Genomic DNA, 27,121 nt, shown 5'->3' with positions numbered 1-27,121 from the left:
AAAAAGATTATTCTTATTTCCTGTTTTCAGTTTGAGAAAATATCTTGCATTTTGCACTAACCACTTTGCTTTGCCTGTTTCTCTTACAGATCTATTTTGTAATACTGTTTACCGTATGTGCCAAACATTTAAAAATCTTTGCATGGAGTTCGTGTGGTGTGCAGTGCGTAAATGACCTTTAGATGTTGCTGTGCAATCTAAATGTATTTGACCTATATGCTGAATACAAGGGTGTTTGTTCTAAGTGTATTCAATGTATGCTTCTGTTTCATGCATACTGTGTGTTGTGGAAGATGCTCTAGAACAAATTCTTATATAAATGTGCAGAAAATGTGTTATCCATTCACGCAAGGCACCTGTTTCCTTGGGCAGAGGATCATGTTCAGCTCTGAGGGTTGCTTCCTAACTCTGCTTTCCTATTTAATTTATTTTCTGGTTTGTTTCCTCACTTTCCTGTTTTGAACAATCCCAGACTTATTCCTGATACCATAGCATGTGCTCTGAGGGCCATTCTTTCCGGTGGGTAAGGAATGAATCTTTGACTTTTTACTACAACCCCAAGAACACATGTCTCTCTTGGCCCCAGCCTGTTCCCCTCTTACACCAACACCTACTGAGGCCAGGTTTTCCTTCTGTGTAGAAACGTCTTTCCTGCTGCTAAACATTGGAAGACTATTAGGAGTCAGTACTGTTTGCATCATTTAAGATCTGTCCCTTTTGTAAGATTTCAAGTGGATTCTCAGTTCATATGAACTAGAAGATGCTATAAATTATTAGATGGCTACCTCGAGTCCTGATTCTTTGAGATAGTCCGTATTGTTTGTCCTTGCTGCCAGCCAGGGTTTTACTGGTGCAGTTGAGGAATTACCCATTCATACAGAGCAGGGGAGAAACCAGTGGCACTTGTTGGTATAACTCATCATTTTGATGCATTGCTGGTTACGATCCAGAGCTCAGCGTGGTGGGAAACTTTTCTTACCCTACCATAATCGAGGAGAGGTGACGTGGTTTATGTTACCGTCGTAGATCTGTTTAGTGACTTTCAATCAAAGAATGTACTTGCTCGTTTTATGGCAATGCCGGCTGTATTTCCTCTGGGTGAAACTTTAAGTTATAAACTGTGAAGTATGGCAGAAGAGCTGCAGCTCCGGCCCCGGGTGGGTGTGCGTGTGCGTGGCTCTTCGGCTCCTGCTTGGTGTATTGCTGCCGCCTTGTGACAGCACTGCATTGGGACCGTTGGTACGTACCCGAGCAAAGCCCATCATCTCGCTCAGGACTGTATGTAGATCACATACTGGCAGCTGAAACTGTTAATGTAAATTAGTCTGTAAATTGTGTGTGTATATACGTATTTATTTAGAGCATTAGAGGTGCCTTTGAGCTGGATTGATGCTAGCTGGAGTTCCTCCAGTGAGCCTGTTTGGCAAATTCTGCGCTGGTATTAACTGCCCGAGTTTTTGCTTGTATGGGCTTGAGAAATAAAACATTCATGCCCTTTGATGGGATGGCTGTGGGGTTTAGTACTCTGTTACAGCCTGGATGCTAAGGGCACTGAGGAGAACCATTTAAAGGAATGGCTGTCATTGCCTTATTTTAAAGGCATGAATGCCACAGCAGTCACTGTTTAAATAATTTGAAAACGGACAACCCATACTGAGACTGGGGAATCCCCAGGAATCCACCCAGGCTGATTAATAGTAATTTCTATCCTCTGGAGCTGCTTGTGTATATTTTACTCTTAAGTGAAACTGTAGAGCCTGGGACAAGAAGTGGAACAATGCAATGTGGAAGAGGCTTGAGGAAGTTTGATTAAAGTATTTCTCGACCCAGAATGCAAATAGTCCCCCCACATTGTGGAATGTTTAAAAACTTTATTCAGGGATGTAGTCTTTTTCTTTTCAAATTATCAAGAGAATTGGCCTAAGTCTTATGAGACATTTATGATTCTTTTTTCCTGGAAACATTACAATATTTTCCTATACACAGAGTAGAAAATGATGAAATGTAAGATATTGGTTTGTATAATAACAGCTGGTAGATATTGACTCAGCAGGGACCCTGCTTGAACATGAGCAGAATACAGTCTTGACTTGTTTTTTGGACCTCAAATTAAATTGTCAATGTCCTACAAAACTATGCATGAGATAGGGCATGTGGCTGACTCCAAACCTAGCTTAGTCTGATGTCTCAACTCAGAAAAACCTTAATAAATTTGCTGTCTGTCTCAAGAGATACATACTTGCTCTTATACGGGAGATATGAGGAAATTTGACATAAATTTTGTGAATATCAACCCCTTTCCTAAGATTAACTTCTTCCCTTTTCTCCTTTCTGTATTGGTGGTGTGTTCTCTTGTTATAAATAAGGCACTGAAGAAATACACAAGATGCAAACATTAATGAAGAAAATATATCCACCTTTATGAATCTGTAGCATAACAGGCTCCTAACTATAAAACCTTTGTGTGAGTCTGGTGATTTCTGTTGGAGTGAATCTCTTTCATATTGACCTTTTGATGTTTAAAATGGTGTTTTAGCCTGGCCTTGTACAGGCTGCCTTTCTATTAACTTTAAACTTACAGCTCTTGTTTCTCTCTTTTCTAGATAGAGGAGCGAGCAGAATTTTTGAACAAATCCGCTCAGAAGAGGTAAAGCAATAAAACAGCAGGTTCAGTCAAAACAGCAGTGTTTAATTGGATGGAATAATAATTTATTTCTCTCTTTTCTACTCCTTACAGTGGTATGAAACCCACTCACACAACAGCAGTTGTGTCAAAGATTGACAGTAGACTTGAGCAATACACTAGTGCAATTGAGGTAAGTTAATTCTGGGTCGCCGTGGGTCGAGCTACTAAAGGCTTTTGGGACTTTCATCAGCCAATGTTTTACTGTTCAAAAATTGCAGGGATTTTTGGTCACAAACATTTTTAATGCAACTTCAAATAAAATACTTGAGGCACACCTATAACCAACATCTGGATATATATCTAAACAAAACCTCAGATTTGTGTCCTCCCTTTCACGCTACAATTTACTCTGTCTGCTTTGTAAGCTTGGAGTAGCTCTTGAAGAACTCAGTCAGCATCAGAGTGACAGTCTCATCCTCTTCTTGGCTGATGAGAGTACTGTCAGCAGAGGGCTGGTAGTCATCCTGGGCAAAGCTGACTTAGCAGCTTATTTAGGATAGCAAGGAACTGGGACTGTGTTGCTAGCTGCCATTTCAGAGTGAAATTCCTTGGCAAAGAAAGACACTTTAGTGAACTCGGGAGTTAAGTTGTAACAAAGGAAAAACAGGATCAAAATAAAAAGCAGAATTTGGCCTAGGTGATTTTGACAAGTAGTGGCTAGTAATTCGCCTTGAAGCCAGAACTGAGGGCTTTTTCTTTTCTAGGACCAAGGAAAAATAGTTGTTTGCTTTTTTAATTTGTTTTGGGGATTTGTAGGTATTTTTACAACTCAGTGAGTAAAGGCAATGTGAAAGCTACTGATTAATATAGCAGGCCAACTGGACTGGCTTGGTGTCATGGGACTAAAATAGTATAAAAAGGGATATCATCTTGATGGCTGTGATTAAGCTCTAGCACTTCTTCATTCCCTGCTGGATTTTGTTTTCTCTTCTTGTTCACATATAGAGTCCAAATATGGTATTCCATTAACTCCACTCCACTGGTTAGGAGTTATTATCCTTTAACTTAAAGGAAACCTTAGTAATTAAAGATCAATTAACAAAGGCTTTTTTCTATGACTATTGCCTGTTTAAGCTTTCTGCTAGGCAGCCTATCAGTGCTGGAGAGTTTTATACTCTGTGTGAGCTCTTGATGAAAAAAGTGTATCCATGACAGTGCTGAAGGCTTGGGCTTGTCTGCAGCACCTATGTCAAGCTGAAGGTAGCTCAAACCCCTCCATTAGAGATGAATGTCAGCACGGCACCTGGTAGTCTCTGTGTCATCGAAGTAGGAACATAGAGCTTCTGTCCTCCTGCTTCACTTTGTGCCTTTTCTGGAAGAGACATAACAACCCTAGAAGTGACAAGGGCTTTAATTTGGCACTGGGGTTTGATGGTGAACTCCTTAAAGAGAGTGGATGGATGCATTGGAGGTACAGCTCTGTCTGTCATAAGAAATATATGTAATAGTGAAGTCAAGGTTTGCCAACCCATAAACAGTGAACCAGCCCACCCACCAGCTTACATTAGGTTCTTCAGTATATTCAGTAGGGCTGTGCTAAGATCCCAAGTCTTTATGCTCTGTTTAGATATTAAAAAGCATAGCTCTGTGGCAAAGGGCAGGCAGTGCACCTTCACAGCTACATACAGCTCCCATCTGACCTGAAATTATTCCTTTGTTGAGTTTCTGATTTTTCCAGAAGATGCCAAACCTGACTTGCTTTGCAACTACAGAGGCAAAGTCTCAGCTTGTACAGGTTCCTATTCTCTTCAAATCTGTCTCAGGTAAAATGAACAAGAATTTTGAAAAGAAGGAACAGGAGCAGTTTGGTAAGCTGGAGTGTTTTTGGTGACCATGCAAAACACATGCTGGCAAAAATACCCAAACAATCCCCATCTCTTTAAAAGAACACCTCATTCCAAATATACTGTAATTGCTTGAATCCAGAGCTGTGAGGTTGTTTTCTGGGACAGATGAAGCAGAGTCTGATGCTGAATGATAGGGCAGCCTTTTCCGCCTACTTTTGTATAAGGATTTCCTTAGCTGTGTCCCTGAAAGAGCCATGCTTACAGGATGCAGTTGCTAATACTTGAAAGAGGAAAAATGCAAGCCTTGGAGCAGTTATGTGCAGAGCTGTGGTTTGCCACGAGCTTTAGAAATGTAACAAATGCAAAAATCTAAGTGATTGCAGTTTTCATCGCCAGTCGTGTCAAGGGCGCAACCGCAAATCAAAAGGTGGAGAGTCTTAGTGGCACCTCTTGAGCTGGGTACTCCTTTCCTCCTTTGTGTGATCATTGCTAAAACCACTTACAGCTGCTGCGTTCCTCAGCATTGCCCCAGAGTCAAACCATCCTGCAGCTCCAGTTCTTAATGCCAAATGCCAACTGGCCTCAATTCTTCTGCAGGGCACCAAGGCTGCAAGACCAGCTAAGCCGGCAGCCTCTGACCTTCCAGTTCCATCTGAGGGTGTCCGTAATATCAAAAGCATGTGGGAGAAAGGGAATGTTTTTTCATCACCCTCTGGGACAGGAACACCAAATAAGGTATGTGTTTAATTTTACATAGTGATTATAAAGAATTATGTTATGGACCTGACCTTGCCATTCATGTTCCTATGAGCAAGCCTGGCTTCTCCTATTGACATCACTGGTGAAGAATGTCCCAAAAGACTCTGAAGTCCTCAAAAACTCACAAAATTGTGTGGCTGCAATATTGAGTATAATGGAAGAATTCAGTGACATACTGAGCTATGTTATGAGACATTCCAGAGCCACATCAGACCCCTTAGACAAATGTATCTGGGTACTTCAAGTGGTGTACAAAGAAATTCTTTGCATTGGGAAAGATTCTTTTGGGGCACAGAGGAGGATTAAACAGGCAAGATAATAATGATGTTTTATAGATAATGCATTAAAGCATTTTTGAGACACATTCTTTTTGTAAAACCTTAAAGCAACATTTCCTTTCTAGAAATTGATGTGAGTTGATGAGCATTCATCATAGCTAAAAATCTGAGCTATGAGTTGAAGCAGGTTTTTACAGATAGCCATGAAATTTCAGTAATTTGCTCTAACCTTTTAAAGATTGATTTTAATGATTTAAATTTTAAGCCACTTAACTCCTCTATTATGTACTTTTTGGAAAAAAAAATAGTTTAATGAAACAAAAATGTAGACTTAGACTGGTCTCTCTTCTTCTAGGCTAAAGATCTTTTTTTCCGTTGGTCTGGGGTTATGACAGAAACAGCAAGTTTAAGTATAACATTTATTCTTGGGTTAGCACTACAGTGGATATGATTTCATCAGCCCACATTTATAATTCATGAAAACTAAAGGGTAGTAGTACTGTGTACTCCATAGGGACAATATCTTCAGAGCACACACAGGATGACTCTTAGCTAGCCATAGTCTCAGTGAGGACCTCTATATTAAACTCAGGCTTGGCTTTATTTTTAAATCTAAACCATGGAAAATATAGCAAAAGCTATTCTGAAAGTCTTCTGATTAAATTTTATTATTTTGCAGGAAACTGCTGGACTGAAGGTTGGTGTCTCCAGTCGTATCAATGAGTGGTTAACTAAAACCCCAGAGAGCAACAAATCACCTGCAAAACCTTCCGTAAGTAAACTTGCGACAACCATCTCTTCGGTCGGTGGATTCTCTCCCGGGCCAGAGGTGCTTCCTCAACTGAATGGTCATTGGAGGAACCTTGCTGCCTGTCCTCTCTTGGCAGCTCACAGAGGCCCTGTGGCTGCTGACTCCTGGCTAGTCGGAAAACAGGGGAGATGAAACAGGGCAGTTCTCACCTTAAAGCTTAGGGGTGCTCTAAAAAGACAGTGCTCAAGGAAGTGCTTCTCTGGTAGAGAAGGACATTAATTTACCATCTGTAAAAGCCTTACCATTAATTTAGAAATTAATGGCCATAGACCTTGGATGAAACACTTGTGCTTTGGCTCTTGCCCTGTAAAAATCTTCCAAGTATATTTTTAAACACAACTGAAATACTTTAATCCTCTGAGAGTCTATATGTCATTTTTAATGAAGGCCATTTAGCATGCCCATTACTTAACAGGAATCAGAGCAGAAGATGCTGTCAGAGTAATAAGCTGGGGTTGTGGGAAGCAGCAGTGTGGAAGTGGGAAGGAGCAGAAACAGGTGATAGTGAGCTGGGGAAGGGTAAGGATGAGGAACTGGAGCCGTAGGTGTCCATACTGGAGGATGGCAGGGCATCATTCGTGGTGTTAATGACACAATTTGGGATTTTATTAAAGAACTGGATTCTTCCCATCTACTTTTGTAGTGTTCTACTGCCAGTCCACTTGCCCTTTATAAAAGATTCAGCCTGAAAAACACATTCTCAGTTCACAATCTCGGTTGTCCCAAAATGGAGCTTGAAATTTGCAGCGTTGTCCCTAATGTCAGTATTTATTGATAGCTACATGGAGGTTGTGTCCTTATGGACATGAATCATTTTTCTCTCATTTAAATATCCTGGTTGGCCCAATGAGACCTGTAACCCCAGTTGATACCCTGTGTGTACCATCATCACAGCCAGAATCAACCAGTCTAAAAAGAAAACAACTTTTTTTTTTTTTTTAATATCCAAAAGAAGTAATTTGGTTCTTCAGAAGTTATGCAAATATAGCTAGAATATAGTGATAATACTAAGAAGGTTTCAATTTCCAGGTTATGAGATGCCCATACAAGTGCTAAGCAGACTTATCCTTGTTAATTCAATCAATTTTTCTGTGTATGTAAGTGTTCACTCAGATGATTAAATAAAATCTCATAGCTAAATAGTATGCCTGCGTTCTACTACTACCAGTAGAAAAGTCAGGCATTCTCTCCTCTTTCATTCAACAGTAAAGCACTCTTATTTGCAAAACAAAAAAGCAACGAGTGAGAAATTGAAATCCTGGTGTTGGTTTGGGGTTTCTTTAACTGCTCAGAGTAAACTACACAAAAACAGCCAGTGGTTTCTTCCCTGCCAACTGATTATGCAGCCATGTGGTTTGAAAGCTTGTATAGTTCATGTAAGCATGCCTAAGATCTCAGGTGACTGTGCCTTTGGGGCTAGCATGATAGTCCTGGTGGACCAAGATTTGATATTCTTCCCCATATATCTGGCCCTTTTTTCCTTGTTAACTATAGGCAAACCTCCCTGGGTTGTGCCCCGATCTGTGGGTGGCAAATGGTGGAGCTGGGCAGAGCTGGCCACACATGCTTCAGCAGTCTATTGATGAGATTCCAATGGAATAAGGGACTGCAGAGGATGGACTTTGGATTCAAAACTCCCTTTTGCAGGGAGAACTAACGAATATCTTGAGTTATGTATATTTATCATGAAGGTGTGACTCCAACAGAGCATATAAAATATGGTAATATTACAGTGACATTTTATAAATGTTTTTCTCAAAGTCATTTATTTGTCTTTTTGGACTCAGGACAAAGTGCCTTCTTACCTTGGAAGTAGAGCTGTGAATGATCCTAAAAATCTTATGCTGAAATAACCCTAAAAATTTTATTTTGATTAATGGTATGTTTTATACTGAAACTCAGAAGAAATTTACATATGTAAGAATATTAGAATCAGCATGGTATTATAGGAGTAACTGGTGATAAACTAGTATATATCAGCTGAAGAAATGGCCTCTCTTTATCATTTAAAATGAGGAAATATTGGTGAAAAAAAATCATCTAATGTTGAAAGTGGAAATGTAAATTAGGTGTATGTTTCTCTCCCTCAATTACAAATGGTATTCAGACATCCATCTCAAATGGGGACTGCTGTGCTCTACACATCTCAGGCTGGATGAGATTAATCCTGCACAAAGAATGGCACATTAATAAATGTCTCAAACTTCCTCAATGTTGTCCAAAAAGAGCAGGCTGGTGATCACCATGCCAATCCTGGATCAATGCACTTTGCTGTAGGATAAAGCACATGGTATTAGTGCCCTTTCTGAGCCTTTCAAATTCACCTCTCACTGTATACTTCTCTGTAGTGTAGAATTCAGTTTGCCATTAAGGCAACTGAATATACATGACTACATAAGCATATTTACAGGTATGATAGCTGTCTGCATTTCCGTTATAATTAATGGAAACCTAGTCAGTGCCATCAAGGGGCGGGGGTGGGGTGTATAGTTTAGCTGTCAGCTTGCTAAAATCTAAGAATCTACTGTTATCTGAAACAGATTCGGGTATTTGAAAAATTTACATGGCTCTGGCAAATGTGATGCTGTCACTGTGGGATTCTCACGTTATTCTGGAGCAAGAGCTGGAACACTAGTGGGTATTTCAAATAACACTAGATGTGGCTCTGTACACAACTGAAGCAACTCCTGTTTACCAGTTATCTACTGACTATAACAGGAGCTTGGGTGCCTAGGGCTCACCTAGATACCTCTATGAACATACCTAAAGTTAGTTGTCTTTGTCTGGAGCTCAATGCTGATGCATAAACAGTCATAACTGAAGTGTTGGGGTTTAGTTCTGAGTAAGATGCTCTAGAGTATCTGAAGTCTGCAGGAAGCCAAGGAATATGTAAGAGATTAACACCTTTCTGGAGCAGCAGCTGGAGGTCAAGTAAAATACTTCACAGAATCTAAAGAGCCATTAGACTTTGAGAGGATGGCATGCTGCTCTACAGCAGCTTTGTTCGTTTGCCTAAAGACAGGCCATCTGAGGCACCCCCGGGTAGTGTGCCTGATCTTCAGCTACTGCCCGGAGTGTTCTGTGAATTCTGTGTAGTATCTGCCAGCCCCACGGGGCTGTGTTAGATGCCCTAGGGCACTTGAAATGGCACTAGACAAATGGGCACAAAGATGATCATAGGGCTGGAGCACCTCTCCTATGAAGACATGCTGAGCGAGTCGGGGCTGTTCAGCCTTGAAAAGAGAAGGCTCCAGGGAGACCTTAGAGCACCTTCCAGTGCCTAAAGGGGGCCTACAAGGAAGCTGGAGAGGGACCTTTTACAAGGACACGTAGTGATAGAACAAGGGGGAATAGCTTTAAGCTCAAAGAGGGTAGATTTAGTTTAGGTATAAAGGAAGAAATTCTCCACTGTGAGGGTGGTGAGGCACTGGAAGAGGTTGCCCAGAGAAGCTGTGGAAGCCCCATCCCTGGAAGCACCCAAGGCCAGGCTGGATGGGGCTTTGAGCAACCTGGTCTAGTGGAAGGTGTCCCTGCCCATGGCAGGGGGGGTGGAATTAGGTGATCTGTAAGGTCCCTTCCAACCCAAACCATTCCATGATTCTATGATTCTATGAATATGAAAACAAAAGTCATCATTTAGTCACTGTATTTAATCACAACTGCTGAAAACCAGTACGGAATCTGCCTCCAGTTTTTCTTCTCTTTTATTTTTTTTTTAAGTTGCATCTTTTAGATATTATAAAACTAACCTCTTGTTTTCCCCTCAGCCAACTGTTTCTATCTATGTCTTAATTTCCTTCTTTCTCAATAGATTGTTTTTTCTTCTTTCAATATCTCTGCTTGAAGGAACCTGCCCTCCTCCTAGTCTTCTTTGTGGGTCTGTTTGCTAAGTTTGTCAGGTAAACCTGTTTATAATTGACTATGAAGAATGATATACATCTGTAATGTGTGATTTTTACTTTTTTTACCAGAATAAATCATAGGGAAACCTAGAATTTGTTAGTTAGCAAATAACTTTATACTCCCATCACATTACACCAAAATAATCATTTGAAGCTTTTGTGACCATCAAGATTCTTGTGGTTTTTGGAACAACATTCAATTAAAAGTAGAAGGAGCAAAGATCACAATTAGTTTTGTGGTGAACTTATATCACAGATCCCAACTGATTTCAGGATTATGAAATTGGTTTTGTGATAAGGTCCACTGCAATTTTGCTGTTTTCTTCCTTCCTTCTTCTGTTACTGCTGAACTTGCTTTTTTTGAGGTACAGAATTGACTTGGAGACAACCATCAGCAACCCTCTTTGGCTGTAAATTATGACCAGTTCTAGAGCATCTCTGTTGTGTGCAAATACGTCTTCCAGAAATCACAATTCCATTCATCACTGGGCATTTTTCTATCCCGAGTTTGAAATTCTTATGTGCTGAATCTAATGGATGGCAAGAACAAGATCCTGGAAACCATGCAGGACTTGGACAGTTTTTGAAAATGAGAGTACTTATGCCCAAAATCGTTTCAAGTCTTTTGTTTGCCAATCACAGAGGCAGATTTCAGTCCATCTGTCCTTGAGCAAGTGCATTGCATATAGCATATATTACCTTGATTTGTAGCCCTGCTTTCCCCCAAGAAGCAGCTTGACATTTTTATTGAGTTTTTCTTAAAGTTTCCATATACATTCATTTTCAGAGGGTTTTATTATTATTTTTTAATGACTTTACCTCACCTTTTTTTTTTTTCTGTTGGGCTATTGATCGGTACATGCTAAGGTTTTAAAGGATGTAATGGAAAATCAAATGGATATGGACAACTACAGTGTTAAATTCACAAACCTATATTTAAGAATGCAGAGGAGGATCTGATTTTCTATAGTATTAAAGTCCTGCTCTAGTTTTTTAGTTTTTTAAATGAAGTATTTTGACTCTGATCTAAAATAACTGAGACAAGCTACTTTTGAACTCCTCCCTAACAGAAATACTATTTCTGAAAAAATATTTTTTTCTACAAAAGTTGGAATTGTCTTTCTTAAAAACCCAATGGGACAGTAAATTCTCACTGTACTCCCTGGGATTAACGTACCAAGTTACGGCCAGTCTGTGCAATACGAAATAGATGCCCCAGGATTATTTTGTGTTGTGTGTGGAGTCATTATGTGAAGTGTCATTCTGAATAGCTTTAAAATTGATAGACAATGCAACATTTGCCACTGGTGGATGTTCCTCAGTTTTTCTTATGAGGAAGTCACATTCTAACCTTTTCTGTAACAAATTAAAATAAACCTGAACTAATGTTGGTTTCTGTTCTCTGACATTATTTTAAAAATACAGGATTTAAAACCAGGAGACGTATCTGGCAAACGTAATCTCTGGGAGAAGCAGTCAGTTGAAAAAACAGCTTCTTCTTCTAAGGTAACACTTCAGTGTGTTGTTGAAAGAATAGTATCTCTCTGAGAGGCTTTCTAGGATGAAGGTGCTGTTTGCCCTTATACAGTCAGGCAGCTGAAATTAGGCCTTTACGTGTTTTTTGTTACTAATCTGCCTTTTTATCTATAAAAGTAAGCACAATGAGGTGCAGAAAGCTATGGGCAGTGTGCAACTTTTATATTCGTATTTGGCAGAGCTGTGTTGCGCATGGAAATCTGCCCTTTGCATGGGGTTGGTTGTTTTTTTTTCCATAATAAAAAGCTATGTTTTCCCATATTCAACTTTAGTAATGGGTTATTACTTTTTCAAACAGGTATCAGCTATGGGGAAAAAATCAGAGGCTAATGGTAAGTAATTCTAATAATACACCTGCATCTTAAATAGAAACAGTGCCACATTTTTGCACAGGCATATCTGTGTTTTAAAATTCTACACCATTAATGTTGATGGAAAAAAACCACTTCTTTTACGATATCATCAAAACAGGAATGTTTGAGAAATAAATCTAAATCATCTTTCTAGAGGGACTAAGGACTAGCAGTGCTCCAGCCACGTTTGCAAAGCCTTGTTCAACTGATGCGTGCAGCATGTTTGCTGTAGCTGGACACTATCATTAAACTGTGTGAGGTCTGGGGAATGGGATGGTCATTTAACTAATTACAGCAAATGCAAGGCATCTGGGAAAGGCTTTTTAAAAGGGCTGCAGTGGCAATGAATATGCCTTTCATGAGTAGAGAGGGAGAACCCAAAAACCGAGGCTGTTGCAGCATTATTTGAGCAGAAATGGAAGACTTCGCTACTATTGAGAACTAGCCCTGCATCTGATGTTAAACACTGTCACAGGGTAATGGTGAAGCCTGAGGAAAATTCAGCAGCACTGATTTTTAAAAGTAAGTCCTCTGGCTGGTTGTGATCCTCAAGTGCTCCTGCATACCCAGACTGGACTGGAGTTCAAACACACCTCAGCAGCAGCACTGCTTTTGCTGCAGCTGTGCATTGATGTCTTCTCAAGACAAAAAGTCTTATTACTGTCATACTGTCATTTTGAAACTACTAGTTTGTGAAACACAACCTAGTTGTTTAGAAAGAAATCAGAAAAATTACCCTTCTAGCTTTTTTAATTTTTATTTTAATCTAAACCACTCCAAATAAAAGCAACTAAAGGAATTACATGCATAGGGACCAGTGGGGAAGAATGCAAATTCACTGATCAATTTAATAGCTTTAAAGATGCCTTGCAACATCGCTCAACCCCTCACTAGGAACAAAGCAATCAAATATTGAAAAAAAAAATTGTTTTCTATACGTTAATATGTGCACACATTTTTCTTCATATTTGTATGTGAAGCCAGAGGTGTGGTTTGCCTGTGAACTTTTTTTATCAGTTTTGTCATGCAACGTGGAATGGTCTTCCTCCTTTTTTAAGCTGAGCTGCTAGGAGAGGGATTTTCAGGCTCGGTCAGCATTAGGCATCCATGGAAGGTGTTAGCAGTCGTGTGTTGTCACCCACAGGACACCGCCAAGCTTCTCCCCTAAGGCTGAGCGAGATAAGGGCTTCAGCAGAGGGGTTGCAGGAGGCGGCCCAGCCTGCCTTAGCATGGCAGCCACCCACAGGAGGCTGGGGGGAGCGCTGGGTGCAGCACACCTTGCATTTCTGGGTGGGAAGCTCCTGAGCTGCTTCCCGGGGCTGTCAAGAGATGAGAGGTGAAATCCTGCTTATTGTCTTGGAGATCACCTCAGAGCGATCCCAGTACACAAGCACAGCAGCATATAGCTTGTGTCCTGCCTTCCTACTTGCTGTTAAATCTCGAGCCATGCCTTCTCTGTTTTAGATATGTTTGGGTTATTTCAAGCCATCTTTAATCTTTCTCTTTCTCAGCAGGTTTGAGACAATTTGAGAAAGAACCGTAGAAGGCCACTAAAGACGCTGGACCAATCAGTTGGGGGAAAAAAAAAAAAAAAGAAAAAAGTGCTAAATTGTTCTTTTTATATTTATATTTACCAAAATGTCTTTTTGCATTATCCCAGTTAAAACCATGTATATTAGCACTGTATTTAATAATCAGCCTAGACATTCATCATTATAGTACTGCCTTTGCACAAGAACCTTTCTTCCTAAAGAAACCCATGCTGTGAAATATATAGATTCTCCTACTGACAGTCATAACTATGTATCTGAACAGTGATTTCAACTGGCATAAGAGGTCAACCCAAAATGCATGTAAAGTGAAGTTGCTTAAGAAAGGTGTGCAGTAAACCTATAAAAACAATGGTTACTTTTGTAATACAGAAGTCTTTCTTTCTGCACTTTAGACTAAGGCATGGAAGAAGTATCTTTAGTTGACAATGTAATATTTTCTGTAAGTTGCCCATGTCATGAAAAATACTGCATCAATAATGTGTTTTAATTTTTGTTTTATACTTTTTTAAAAATACCAATTTTTCCATTCTAGTTTAAGTTAATACCTAAATTTGGATAATTATGTTAGCTGACAGCGGTACTGATATTTCTTTTTGTTGTTAGTGACTAGTGATTGAATGCAATTTAGACTATATAAACACATAGCTTTACAAAGTTTAGCCTAAAGGCACTACTAATGGTAGAATGCTTTAATACGTGCTAAAGTATTATATTTAGTAATAAACATACATAATTAGCCAATATCACAGCTTAAAAAAATAAAGACAAAATCACACACTTTTCTATAGTATGATTTCATAATTGCCATTAGAGGTATGGTGAGATAAGTATTAAAAAAATTTAAATGTCGGTTGCCCAGTAATGGGTAATTAAAAAGAAAGTATAGTTTTTAAAAGAGGAAAAGGTGAGGGTATAGAGGGTCAAAAATAGGTCACTTGTATAAAGCGTTGTAGTTTAATTTATATAAAACTACCATAATTAAAAAGAAAAAAAACCCTAAACACAGTTGGAGCTTGTTTCAAATGACTGTACACTAAATCTTGCCATCCATCAGTGCCGTACACTAAATCCACCGAAAATGAAGTAAAGCTCTATCTTTATAGTGCTTCTTTTTAACTCTCTCTCCCGAGTATCTTATTTACAGATGTTTTCATTTGTATATAGTAAACACATGGCTATAAGACGTCAGCTTGGTTTGAATTTACATGCCATACAGTTTAGCATTTATATCCTACAGTGTATGGGTGGCATGAACTGAGCAACTGAAATAGCCCCAGAGCACGTTGTTAACAGCTTTGTTGTGCATCGGAACTACCAGGATCTCCCTTTTCACCACTTCCATCTCTTATAGCATCTGATTCTTTCTAAAGAAGAATAATGTTATATTTCAACCCAAAGATGAGCTCCCCTGCTTGGCTGAAACATCTTGTTTACATGTAGAGATGCACGTAGTTATCTGTAGGGGGTGAAACTGTGCCTGACATTGTCTGTGAGTTGTGTTTTTTGTTTGGGGGTTTTGTAAACACTCCTCTGAGTCTTTCAAATACATTCGATAGCTGCAATAAAAACTATTTGTTCAAACAATGTATTCTGAAACTGCATCCACAATAAATGGAATATTTCCATCAGCAGCCCCCTGTTTGTTAATGAGTAGGAATGAGTCAGTTATAACTGGGATAGGAATCGTACTAAGGCTGTGTAAGATAACATGTCATTGCAAAGAAGCTCGGAAAATGTCTCTCTTGATGTGCTATCCATCAGCGGATAGAGAAGCTGTAAAATCAGCAGTTTTCATCTAGATACTCTTAAGGGGAGAGAAAAAGAAGTCTTCATTGTCACGCCTATCAGTACAAGGCAGGAGCTGTGCATCATCCAGAAGTCAGCATGCTCAGCCAAGTAGGTTCTGACCTAGCAGTACAGCCGTCTGCTTAGCTGCTCTGAAAAATATTTTCAGTGTGAGAGCCACCGTGTTTCCCCTCAGTGGGATGTGCTTCCAGGCTTGGATCATCACAGGGACCAAGGCGGGGGAGCTGCTGGCTCTCCCATCGTTCTCCTATCATCTCCTCCGTTCTTGCTCTAGCAGCAGCACAGCATGTCATACGCTGCTCTAACCAGGTCATGGTCATCCCAAAGAGGCCCCCCAGGCTCCTGCCAGCTCCACGGGAAGCAATGGGAAGGCCGCAGCGAGCACAGCTCTCTGAACTGCTGGGGGGGGAATAATCAAATGCTGCCTAATTTAACCTGAAAACAGTTTGTATGCTGGAACATGTGCCTGTTCCGCCTTGCACTGACAAAGTACATTGCTACAGTTCTCTGCAAGCTTTGCTGAAGTGTCACTTTGCCTTGTTGATGTAGGTAAGTTTCTTTTTCTCCTGGTTACTGCCTTTTCTGAGGGCATGCAAGTTGCTGGGCACAATCGGTGTTACTTTTAGGAAATACTGTAAAGCAGCTTGTTCCCACCAGCTGGCACCACCTCCTGGCAGAATTCACCGAAGACAAATCCCGGCGGCTGATTAATCAGTGCCGCAAATTTTTCTGGCATTTCTATACCATTATGAGGTGATTATTTTTCGGAAAATACCAGATTGTCACCTTAATTTCTGATCATGCTTTCCTGCAGCTCACTCAGCATCATAGCCAGACTTTTCTCATCAGTGTGCAGAATACCACAAAACAGCCTTATTCAAGCCTGCCTTTACTTTAGCCTGGCACCATCTACCTGAAAACACTTTAAAGCAGTTGTGTGTCTACCTCAGGCTTTGCTTTGGTATTTTAGATAAAGCCAACCCCTGTCTGGATATATTGTTCTGAATGCTGCCAGCAAAGGTACAAAAATCTGATTTTGTGTTTGAGACTTCCAGAACAAGTTGGTCTGGTGTACACAGCCCTTACGTTCACAGGCAGATTTTGATGTGTGTTATCATTGCATATAATGTAGTCTTCAACTTTTCACCGCTTAATCACATGAATTCAATTTCTAGCTCATGTTCAGAGGGAGGACTACATGAGGTAACAGAAACAACTTTGTTCTTTAGGTTCTAGCTAGAGCATAATCCTTTTTGATGCTTAAGCCACAAAGTAGTCTCTATGTATTGTCCTTGTATTGGACTTAGAGAAGCTCATTTCTATCTGTATTAATATTAAAAAAAAATCCCAGACTTCAGGCATGTTTTTAAAACTCATTTTATGAAACAATCTAAGCACTACATAAGATTAATAATAACACAGTTTTGTTGATACTCAAACTATTCATATAATTTTTTTAAGCATCAGATTTTCACACTATAAAAATCACAACTATGTAAAAAGCAAAGTAATTAAAGAGAGCATTCCTTAACAGCAACTCATGAGCCAGTAGGCCTGACCACACTGGAAACAACATATTAATTAAAAAAAAATATCAGTCCTGTAAGTAACCAGAGTTTTTTAAACATGTCTTTAAGTAAGACAAGGAAAAGAGGAAATGAAGAGACATTGTCTTTTTACTATTAATCAAAATCAGATGTCTGCTAACAGTCTTTACAAAAGACCCATCCCTATTGATGCATTTTTATACCAGCTAGTGGTCTCCTAAAAAAGGATGACAAGTAACTGCTGGTAATGATTGTCAAGTACAGAAGAAGAAATCAAGACCAAGCTACATCTTCTAATCTGGAAGGAGTTATGGAAGGAGTTACATGGAGGTCTTGCAGAAACCACTGGCACTAATACTCTGCTTTGAATGGGTAATCCTTGTGATTGACAGCTCTGAAACGAGAAAGAACCAGTGAAGCAGCGCAGAAAGTATCTTCAGCTGCATTTCCCTACTGCAGTCTCCCTCCCCCACTGCCAATGTATTCAAGCTTTGCTGGTGTCATTAATTTGAACACAGGCTTGTGAACAAGCACATGCCACGCCAAGATGCTGAAGGGAATGCCCTGAATGAATTTCCCTCCCAGCATCAGTTCCTGGACACGTTTCATTACCTGGGGTCCAGGGTTTAAGATATGAGCTCTCCCTGGTTGTGCTCATGTATGTTTTCAAGACATAGGGAAAGAAAGCACAGATAGAGGTAGGCCTAGTGGACAATAAGGAACATACCGGAGCACTGGGACTGCCCTCCAGTTCCTGTTAAAGCTCATGATGACATCCATCTCCTTTTCAGACAGTTCAAAGTCAAACACCTAGCAGGGGGAAAAAATGCCCCAAACCCCAACAAAGCCTTTTTACTTAGGTTCGTGAGTGTGAGTAGCTACTAAGTGTTCTTCATGCATTTATGACTTGAGTTAGGAACATACTGCATCCACACTAAGCATAGTTAAGAAATCTTCTTATTTCTCAGCCAAATACCAATTTACCCTTGAAGTAAATCAAGACAGTCCTTTTCTCTCCATGGTGCTGTTCATAGCAATGTCTTACAGTCAGTTCTGGGTGGCTGAATGCAGCACCACCGCAGTTTCTGTTGTAACACCATAGAAGACTTTAAGGTGCTAAGGATGGATTACTTGATGCATCACAGATACTGAAACTAGCAGTAAATATTTCTGCTACAACAGAGGAGTACTGGGTACCAACTGCACACGGTTCTCAGTTAATCAACCATGTAAGAATTCTTGCCAGTTCGTAGGAGAAATAGGCAGCATGAATTGAAGGTAGCACAGAGACGTTATCACCTAAGATGCCATGCGTTACGAGCAAGCATCCAGCTGAACCTCCCTGCCAAGGGGAACCAGAGCCTCAGAGACATAAATTATAACTGGTCTGGTGTTTGAAAGCTGTTCCTTTACACCCTAAAGAGGGGCTCACTAAGCATCTCCCAGAGGGGAGATCTAAAACGGGGATTCCCACTCCATGGCAGCAGAGCTCAGACCACCCCGGTGTAACCCATTTCTCTCCTGGCAAAAACATAATGCTTTTCCCCAGAGAAACAGTGCGGATGGTTAGGTAGTGCTGAGCTCCTGTCTTTGTATCTCTGTGCTGCCCTTTCAATGCTGCTTAGAAACATGGAAGAGACATGGGTGTGGGTGCCTATTCTGTGTAAAAAGGTAGGAGCAGTCCCAACAGAAACTTTACCTTGATGTTTTCCTCAACACGCTGTGGTTTGTCAGACTTGGGAATGACAATCACATCTCTTTGGATAAGAAACCGGATCAGAATCTGGGAAAAGGCAAGGAGGAGCATGAACACAGGGGTACCAACAAATCTGTTCAAATGTATTTTTGTGTTCTCTTGCCCCTTTTTTGTGCCCCCCCCCCCCCCCCCCCCCGCACAAATTAATTTCTTTGTCTACAACCACGTTCACTCTTTCAAAGACTCTACTAGTTTGCACACAGGGGTTTGATGTGCCAGCATTTGCATTCAGTCTACTGACAAACTATAATTGTTTCTGGCCTATGTTGTTTCTACATATTGGCTTCTCCAGGATTTGTTTTGTTTTCATTTTGGGTGCGTGTATGGGAAATGATGATGCTTCTGGTTTGCATTATATATGTGGTCAGACCAAATGAGCATAATGACACTGCAGATTATTTTGGGCTCACAGGTAAGTACCTCGCCCAGGTTAAGCTTTTTGAAGTCCTTAAAAGGAAAAACATATTTATAGATTTCGAAATCTGCGTTGTCCCCCCTTTCAAAAGAGGACTGTTACATACAGTTTTGTGTCCTGCTCTGCCCATCTTAAAATACGACAGTGTTTGATTGCTTGTGAACATGTTGGTTTGTCTGAAGCGCAGTTTCTGTACAACCTGGGCATGAACTCATTTGTGTTACCAAGCAACTGATAAAGAGAAAAAACCCTCGAATAATCAAGCAGCTTTCAATGATTCTTCATGAACATGAGCAAACAGGGAGCAATCAAGTAAGTCCACAAGTTACAGGACTTCTCTGAAGAATAGCTTAGCTAGTAAAAGAACTAACAAGTTGGCTTGATGATTTGTAAGTAAATCTCAGAGGAGAGGGGTTCTCCAGGAGCAAGCACTTCTCTCTGGGAGCAGAGGAAACGTCCCTAGGAAGGTGAACACCAAAGGTAAGCATGTATCACTGCGGATCAGCTCCCGCTGCCGCCCAAAACTCAGTACTCAAGACCGCTTAGAAAATACCAGCATTCATATAAATTATCAGGTAATAACTGGGGCAGTATCAAGAGTCAAGTGCAGTTCAGCCCCCCTATACCGTATCTCTAGAGAAGGCCACATCTGCTAAGGCTAGCTACGGGCCTGTGAAAACGTCTGAGGAGGCGGAATAGTTTGCCTTGACAACGCCACTTACCTGGGCAGGGGTTTTATGATGTCTAACTGCAATCTCTTTAATCCTGGGATCATCCAGTAGCACAGGTTCCCCTGGCTCGGCCCTATTGAAAACAAAAGCTAGGATATTGATGGCAGTTAACAGCTTCCCTGCAGGAATCCTGACATTTTGCATGAAATAATCTGCAACAAAACAACAGCACTTTTCTCAGTGTACGTCATCTGCCTCAAAGATTCAAGTTGCAAATGCATTGTTTCGAGTGCAGAGAGGCTGCAATGCTTTCTTACCTGCAGTGCTTTCTTACCAGGGGCGGTTAGGAGAGCCAAGGGGGCTGTATGCAGTCACAGCAATCCCTTTGGATTGACAGTACTTGATCAACTTTTCCTGGGTTAGGTATGGATGACATTCAATCTGCAAACACAGAAACATGGTTGATACAGAAGCAAACTGCACTGGGCTCCAGAGCGTGACATTTTAATTCCTCTTGGGTCACAGAAAATGTGAAGAAAAGACTCCCAATATCATGACTAAAATCTATCTTACAAAAAATGTATTAATGTCACAGCAGTATCTAGAGGCCTAGCACAGTGAATAGGGCTTCATCATGCTACATATTAAGACAGTGCGAAATAGATGAGAAGAGTGAAAGTGCCATCTGCGTTGGAATCGGGGAAAAATCAGTTTTCCTGGACTAGTGCAGAGCAGGATTGCATCTTCAGAGGGGCAGCTCAGAATACCTGAAGTTTAGTTTCTGCTCCAAGTCACCCAACCTCTCCTCAAGTTGTCTCTCAGATTCCTGAACTAGCCTGGGGAGATGAACTTCCCTAGGTTAGCTCAGATCACGTTGTGACCTGCCATTCAGACAAGATGGTCCTTTAACTGGACATGGGAGCCTACAGGGGGATGCTGTTCAACTTGCCACAAGCCATAGCGTGACCACAGGGGTACGTCTATATTGCATAACATGGCACCCTGCACATACTCAGCTGTTTCTAAATACTATAGTTTTGCTACCAAGCATGGTGACATGAAATCTATGTGCAGTGGTTTATTTAGACCTAAGCTAGATTAGGCAACTACTGTTATGACTGTGTGGCACAGGCACACCCATGGAGAAGCAAGCTAGAGTCAAAGACTGAAGTTCTTTATAAACTGCTGAAGTTGGTATGGCTTTTAATGTGGGGGTAGTTGGGTTCATCCCCACCAGAACTTTATAAACCCCAATAAAAATATTTCCAAGTCCTACGTTCCCCTTGTGCTAGGCCTGGCCGGTGCACATGCTAGCCCCAAGCCCAGCACCGCAGTACAGGCGGCACTACACCTGCACAGGACCCAGTGTGGGCATTTCCCTGGATATTCTCAAGCTGGCAGAGATGGACATTCAGCACTCTCGGCCAAGCGCAAAGTCGTTGCATACGGAAGAAAGGTCTCAACACCTCTACTGTCCTGGTGATTTCATTCATGAAGTATGTGGTGAGAATTTGTATATAATTGTATCCTTCAACCCTCCTTTATAGAAAGGAGTTCAGTGAAATGGCTTACATTGAAAAATAAAAAAATCCAGTGAACGGCTTTGAGCATTCCTGTACATTCCCATGCCTGTGCAGTAGCTCGCGGCAGAGGTTTTGCTGGTTATCCAGGGCTGGAAAAAATAGGCCATGGCAACTTCAGCTGTGACATCCAAGTCCAAGCAGTACTTTGGAGTATGAAAGAGGAGGTGTAGCAGAAAGTTGCAAAGTCACGGGTATTTTTGCTGTTTTCCAATGTCTAAAAATGAAATATTCTCATCTGTTTCACATTACTGTGATATGCAGAATCCACACTGATTTGTATGATATTGCTCTCAAATCTCCACTGCATTATATACACACAAGCCTAACAAAAGTTTTTCTGCTGAGATACCTGTCAGCTAAAAACCATCAAGACTGACACCACACCAAAGCCTTGCATTATCACAGGCAGCACTGATTTGAAGGGTCTTTCAGAAAACCAGAGATACCTAGTGCTTTGCGAGATCTTTTCATGGTACCAAAAATATTTAAAGGTCATGGCAAAAGTCAGTTTTAGAGCTGAAGTATAGTACAAATGTATTTAGGAATATTCCAAGGTTAGCTGACATCAGTAGAAATAAAAGTCTTACTTGATTATTTACTGGCTTGTATTTCAGTCCCGGCTTGTTTAAGATTCTCTCAATCTGCTCATGGTTAAAGTTGGAAATACCAATGGCTTTTACAAGACCGCAGTCCACCAGCTCTTCCATGGCCTAACGAGTAAGGACAACCAATGTATGTTATGAGGTGGTATTGCTGTCAACTATCACTAGCTTTAGGGAAATAAAATAGTGTAAACCAGCAAACAACTCACACTAGATTAAATAACTATCTGAAATAATAAAAAATAATCTTTACAACTTGTACTATCTGTATCTGCTTTATATGTCCCATTGCAGATGGGAAAGTAATATAAGAAGAATGGCTTGGCCAACCTTTTTGTAGTGGAAAGCAAAGTTCTTTTACTTTGGCTTCTTTGGGGGTCATTTTACCAGAGATAAAAACCCAAGGAACTCCCTTCCACCTCCTCCCCTGCCTGCACACTACCTCTTTAGTTGGAAGAATACAGCCAAGGATGCTACCTTAAAATCAATTACCTGCAAATACTTTCTTGCATCTGTAATCTGATATTGTAGAAAAACCTTAATTCCCAGAGCTGCAGCACCATGGAGGTGCAGGTAGTAAAAGCAGACCTTGAATCCTCTCAGTCCATGAGGAAAAAGAGGACTGAAGGACAGCCTGTGATGCTGATGCCCAATGCTGAAAAGTGTGAGAATTCCCTATCTGTGTGAAACACCCAGTAAAGTAACAGCCACATCTGGATTAATCTATGCTTTGGTTCTATAATTATGTGTATTCAAATATTATTTTAGTGACAGCACCTACAGTATTGTGTTGATAGTTTCCTCCCCTTTAGTCTTAAAACATTCCCCTCTTGCTCCCCAAAACAAGAAGTAGCAGCAGCCTTGCTTGTTCTGGTCACAAAATACAATGTTGTGACTATCCTCTGCACCCAAATCTATCCCTTCATTTCATCTTGCACACAGATCTCTGCTCCATCCTTAGTGCTGACACCGGCTCTAAAGAACAAACACTAACTTACCTCCCATGTGTCCAGAAAGTCTGTATCACTGGGGATAATCATACCCTTGTCATCCACAGGATGCAGCTCTTCGCCAGCCTGTTATTTCAAGGCAGATAATACACAGACTTTTTTTTAAGAGTCTAATTTCCTGCTGTTTACTAGCACTTCTGACTGGACTTCTAGGCAGCAAGCTAGCAGGTTATTTAAACATAACTGGAAATTATGCATGTTCATTAGTATTCTCTTTTGGACAAGGGCCATACTTCTAGAAATTAATCACTGCGTGCCAAAAGTGGGGATTATTAACAGAAGGGAACAGATGTCCCCCCTCACCACCTTTATTCTAGGGTTTATTTTACACAGGTGTAGGCTGGGGGGAAAAGAGGCATGTTCCTTCCGTGCTGTGCTTCATTTTTCACTGTTCGTTGGTCCAGATCAAGCCAACATTTTCAAAACTCAAGATGTCCACAATGCTCTGGCCCAGCAGAAGGCCACAATCCTGGACTGCACCATCCTGTGTTCGGTTATGGTTTCCCTGAAGACCCAGCGGCTCTTCAGCAGCGTTCACAGCTTTGACTGCCTTACTCCAACCGCCAGATTCACATGCTAAAACATACCACTACTAGTTAAGGGGCTGAATGCTTGCTACCACCAAATTCAAATGAACTACAGCATATCCCAGCTGCACAATGAAGACAGTCACAGCGCAGATAAGAGAATGCACCATGTTTCTAGCCAGGTAAGGAAAAGAAGGATGTAGAGCAGGACTACCTTGAATCCCATAGGGAAGTGTATCAGGTAGAGGTCAAGGTAGTCCAGTTGCAGCGCAGTGAGGCTCTTCTTGCATGCTACCTTAACCAAGGACCTCTCATGAAACGTGTTCCACAACTGTGGGAAGAAACCAAGCCCAACTTTGACTATACAGCTTCCACAGTTCAGACCAAGGGACAGAAACTTCTCCCTTGGCAGTCTGGGAGGACCAATTCCCTCCACACCCACTCAGTGCACGCTGAAGACAATGATGCCAATATTTTAATGATAAGGTAGGACAAACATACCACAAATAGAGGAGTCAGTCATGAAGGTGAATGGTCAGTATTCCTACTCATGAAAAGAGATTCTCAGAAATAAATTTAACACTCTGCCAGATATATTTGACAAAGCAGAGCTGTCAATGTCAAAAATTCTTTTTTTTTTCAGCCTAAGTTTTGAGTCTTGAGCAGCTCAAAGCTACCTTCCTCCTGTCCCTTTTAACTGGCCACAGTTAGCAATTTTACTTCGCTTTTGAAATGAAAATTCAAGTCATTTAAATAGAAGAACTTGTAAGTATAGTTCAAATTAAAACCTGTTCTTTAACAAAAGGAAAGAGTATGTGAAAAAGCTTAGTTATACTCAATGTTTTCTGGCTTTGCTGGTGAAAAACCCAAGGCCTAAGTTTTTTAGTTGAAGTGTTTTTACTTTTTGGTAAAGAGCATTGCTGACACAAGTGGATGAGATAACAGCAGGGAGTAAATACACATAATATACTTCAGACTGAAGTCCCTTTCTTTAATTTCTATTCCCTTTCAGGCTTACATTTTGTATGTGACACCACTTTCACACGCCAAGCACACCGGTAAGCTGCACAGCACCTTTGAATTCAGACAACTATCTTGTCTTTTTTTTTTCTAATCTCTCTAAGGTGTGTGCAAATGAACCTTCAGTGTAATTGACTTAATAGATGCAAGGAAATTATTAGATCATCATCAACCATGCTATCTTTCCAAACTTGTCCATGGTCCCTGACAAAGCTCAGTCTGAACTGCAAATAAAGAATGGCATTTATAACACACAAGACAACTGTGAAGTGAATGTCAGAGAAGGGAATAGGTCCTTATGTTACTTGACAGATGGAACAAGAGTTTCCCTTTGAGAAAAATCAAATTCCCCCAAAATCCTGTGGCCCTGTACCTTTGTGACAATGAAGAGGTCTTCCCGTTTCACAGCCCCCTCCTTGATCTTCTGCTGGATTGCATTGCCTATTTCATTTTCATTCTGATAGAAATAGGCACAGTCAAAGAGGCGGTAGCCGGCATCAATAGCAAACTTCACCACCTCTTCCACCTTTCCTGGAGGAGCCTGAAAGCAAACACAGTCAAACCAGGAACTCTTCCAAGACCTTCTGCCAGCACTTGCTGCTGTGATAGCTCCACAAAGTCACCATTTCCAGCTGCTGCTGCTGCAGTTCCCTTGTCACCTGCATTTAAACCGAGCTTCCACTTTCCAGGGAAGCAGCGGTTTTGTAGGGAAAGGGCACAGAGCAGAAAGGAGCCAGTTTCTGCAACACACTTTGACTCTGCCCTTTCCAGCAGCGCAATGCCCACCGCCACCCCCACCCCCCCTGCTCTCAGAGCCGCCCAAGCGGTGTGTCCGCTCACCCCCGGCCCTTCCCACAGACCGCTCAGCGCCGCGGGGCGGCCGCATCCCAGGACCGCTGCTGCGAGCGCCGGGCCGGGCAGCCTTGCGCAACCTAGTGTTGGTTCTTTTTTTTCGTTGCGTTCTTGTTATGCGTCCCCTCCTTTAATTATTTTTTTTTTTTGCTTGTTTGTATTTTTCCCCTCCCTCTACCTTTCTTAGCCCCTGTTTTGGTTGTTTGGGTTTTGGTTGGTTTTGGTTGGTTTTTTTTTTTGGAGGGGGTTTTCCGTTTTTCCTTTGCTTCTTGCTCCCATTGCCCTCCTCTCCCCACCCCCCCCGCCCCCGCCGCCTGGCAGCCGGCCGGGTTACACAAGCGAGACCGACCGCCCGGCCCCACGCAGGACGTGGCTGCCGGCGCCGCCGCAGCCCCGGCTTCGGTCGCGGTTCTTCCCCTCCCGCTCCCCTTCCGTCTTCACAGCGCCCGCCGGCCCGCCCGGTACCTGCCAAGTGCCCAGCCCCAGGGCTGGCATCTTCATCTTGTTGCTCAGCTCTACGAAGGGGCTCGCCATGGCGCGCTGCTGTCCCAGTGCCCGCCCGCGGCGGCCCGAGGGCGCTTTAAGGCGCCGGCCCGCCCCGCCTCGGCCCCCGCCCGCCGCCCCGCACCTCCCTGCCGGTCCCTGCCGGCCCCCCCGCACCTCCCTGCCGGTCCCTCCCGCCGCCCCGCACCTCCCTGCCGGCCCCGCCGCGGTGCCCGCCGTGTGAGGCGTGGCTGCCCGTGAGTCTGAGGTGCTGGCCGGCTGCAGGGGCCTGGCGCTGCGATCTGCCTGGTTGGTGCTTTGTGCTGGCGTTGAGCAAACTAAACCCGAATGCCTTAGCGATGGACCGGGCAGTTCTGCGGGGAGAGAATTGCTGCGCGGGGCAGTGGGTGTCCGGGGTGTCGATGAGTTGCCAGGGGTGTTGATGGATGTCCTGTTACTCTCAAGTGGTGACAAATGGACTGAAATGTCCATCTTTTACCCTAGAAAATACTAGGCTAACCTGCTGTTTGCAGAGGAATTCGTTAAAAAAGGAATGTGGTCTTACCTTTACATAGATTCCACATTCCCTGTCCTTGCAGGGGGGTGAGCTCCCGTCGTGCTCCCCACAGGACGGTTGTGTCAGTCTGTGTGAAGGCATCAGTGCCCTGTGCTCAATCGAAATGTCAGCCAGCATCAGTAGAGAGCTGGAGGCTGCAAAAGGGATTTGTGATCCCAGCTTCTCTACAAGTAGTGCTTTAGTACAAATAACCCCTCTGCTTTTTATTTGGGGTCAAAATGCACTCAGAGAGCTGACACTTAAAATCTGCAGGACGTTTATAGGAACAGAGTGCCTCAGAAATCAAGGGGGGGGGGGGGGGGGGGCGGCGAGAGGTCCTTAACTGACAGTTGTCTCAAGGAAAAGGTGTTTCACATTAGGAATCTGATGTAATCTCCGCAACCTCCCTCAGGCATCTCACATATCACAGAGCCTGGGCTTTGTGTTTCTTAGAGTAAGGAGTCTCTGTTTCTTGAGTCTTCTTTTTTCTTCTGCTTATATTGCTGTAAACTCCTCCTCGCTCGCTATTGACCCCTGACTACCAGTTTACATGTTGTACAAGTTCCACAGGTATCGTCTTGTCAGTTGTACGGTGTGAGAATCAAGTATTTTATGCTTGGACTGGTAA

At 42.0% G+C, this 27,121-nt stretch overlaps 2 protein-coding genes across 13 annotated transcripts in view; one reads left to right on the top strand and one right to left on the bottom strand.

The window, feature by feature from the left end:
- CALD1 (caldesmon 1) overlaps positions 1–15,296 on the top strand; it is a 246,248-nt gene extending 230,952 nt beyond the window's left edge. For 11 of the 12 annotated variants that reach the window (XM_080391500.1, XM_080391504.1, XM_080391501.1 and 8 more), the window contains 7 exons: positions 2,604–2,647; positions 2,738–2,816; positions 5,071–5,208; positions 6,190–6,282; positions 11,649–11,729; positions 12,058–12,091; positions 13,624–15,296. In XM_080391500.1, coding sequence (XP_080247626.1) covers positions 2,604–2,647; positions 2,738–2,816; positions 5,071–5,208; positions 6,190–6,282; positions 11,649–11,729; positions 12,058–12,091; positions 13,624–13,655 — 501 coding nt within the window. In that variant the 3' untranslated portion in view covers positions 13,656–15,296. The remainder of the gene's footprint in view (positions 1–2,603; positions 2,648–2,737; positions 2,817–5,070; positions 5,209–6,189; positions 6,283–11,648; positions 11,730–12,057; positions 12,092–13,623) is intronic. The other variant, XM_080391494.1, reaches the window with a different exon arrangement.
- LOC308065479 (aldo-keto reductase family 1 member B7-like) lies at positions 14,619–26,069 on the bottom strand. Its single transcript, XM_080391513.1, has 10 exons — positions 25,920–26,069; positions 24,976–25,143; positions 23,797–23,913; positions 23,044–23,121; positions 22,031–22,153; positions 20,195–20,301; positions 19,912–19,993; positions 18,718–18,801; positions 17,746–17,828; positions 14,619–17,412 (listed from the first exon to the last, which is right to left on the bottom strand). Exons 1-10 carry the CDS (start codon positions 25,986–25,988, stop codon positions 17,370–17,372), a joined length of 954 nt encoding a protein of 317 aa, XP_080247639.1. The 5' UTR covers positions 25,989–26,069; the 3' UTR covers positions 14,619–17,369.
- Positions 26,070–27,121: the final 1,052 nt, after the last annotated feature.

The sequence above is a fragment of the Falco punctatus genome (assembly GCF_963210335.1).
Source record: "Falco punctatus genome assembly, chromosome: 6".
NCBI classification, from domain to species: domain Eukaryota; kingdom Metazoa; phylum Chordata; class Aves; order Falconiformes; family Falconidae; genus Falco; species Falco punctatus.
The sequence above is the reverse complement of the archived record's forward strand: the minus strand, read 5'-3'. Positions and strand labels throughout refer to the sequence as shown.

What these genes read in the sequence shown, in the direction of transcription:
- LOC308065479 (XM_080391513.1), bottom strand. Translation starts at nt 25,988, where the DNA reads ATGGCGAGCCCCTTCGTAGAGCTGAGCAACAAGATGAAGATGCCAGCC. An exon ending in ACTTTCTGGACACATGGGAG is followed by an intron (nt 22,154 to 23,043) that starts GTAAGTTAGTGT and finishes CTTACTCGTTAG; the next exon opens with GCCATGGAAGAGCTGGTGGA. An exon ending in AGGGCAGTCCCAGTGCTCCG is followed by an intron (nt 17,413 to 17,745) that starts GTATGTTCCTTA and finishes TTCTCGTTTCAG; the next exon opens with AGCTGTCAATCACAAGGATT.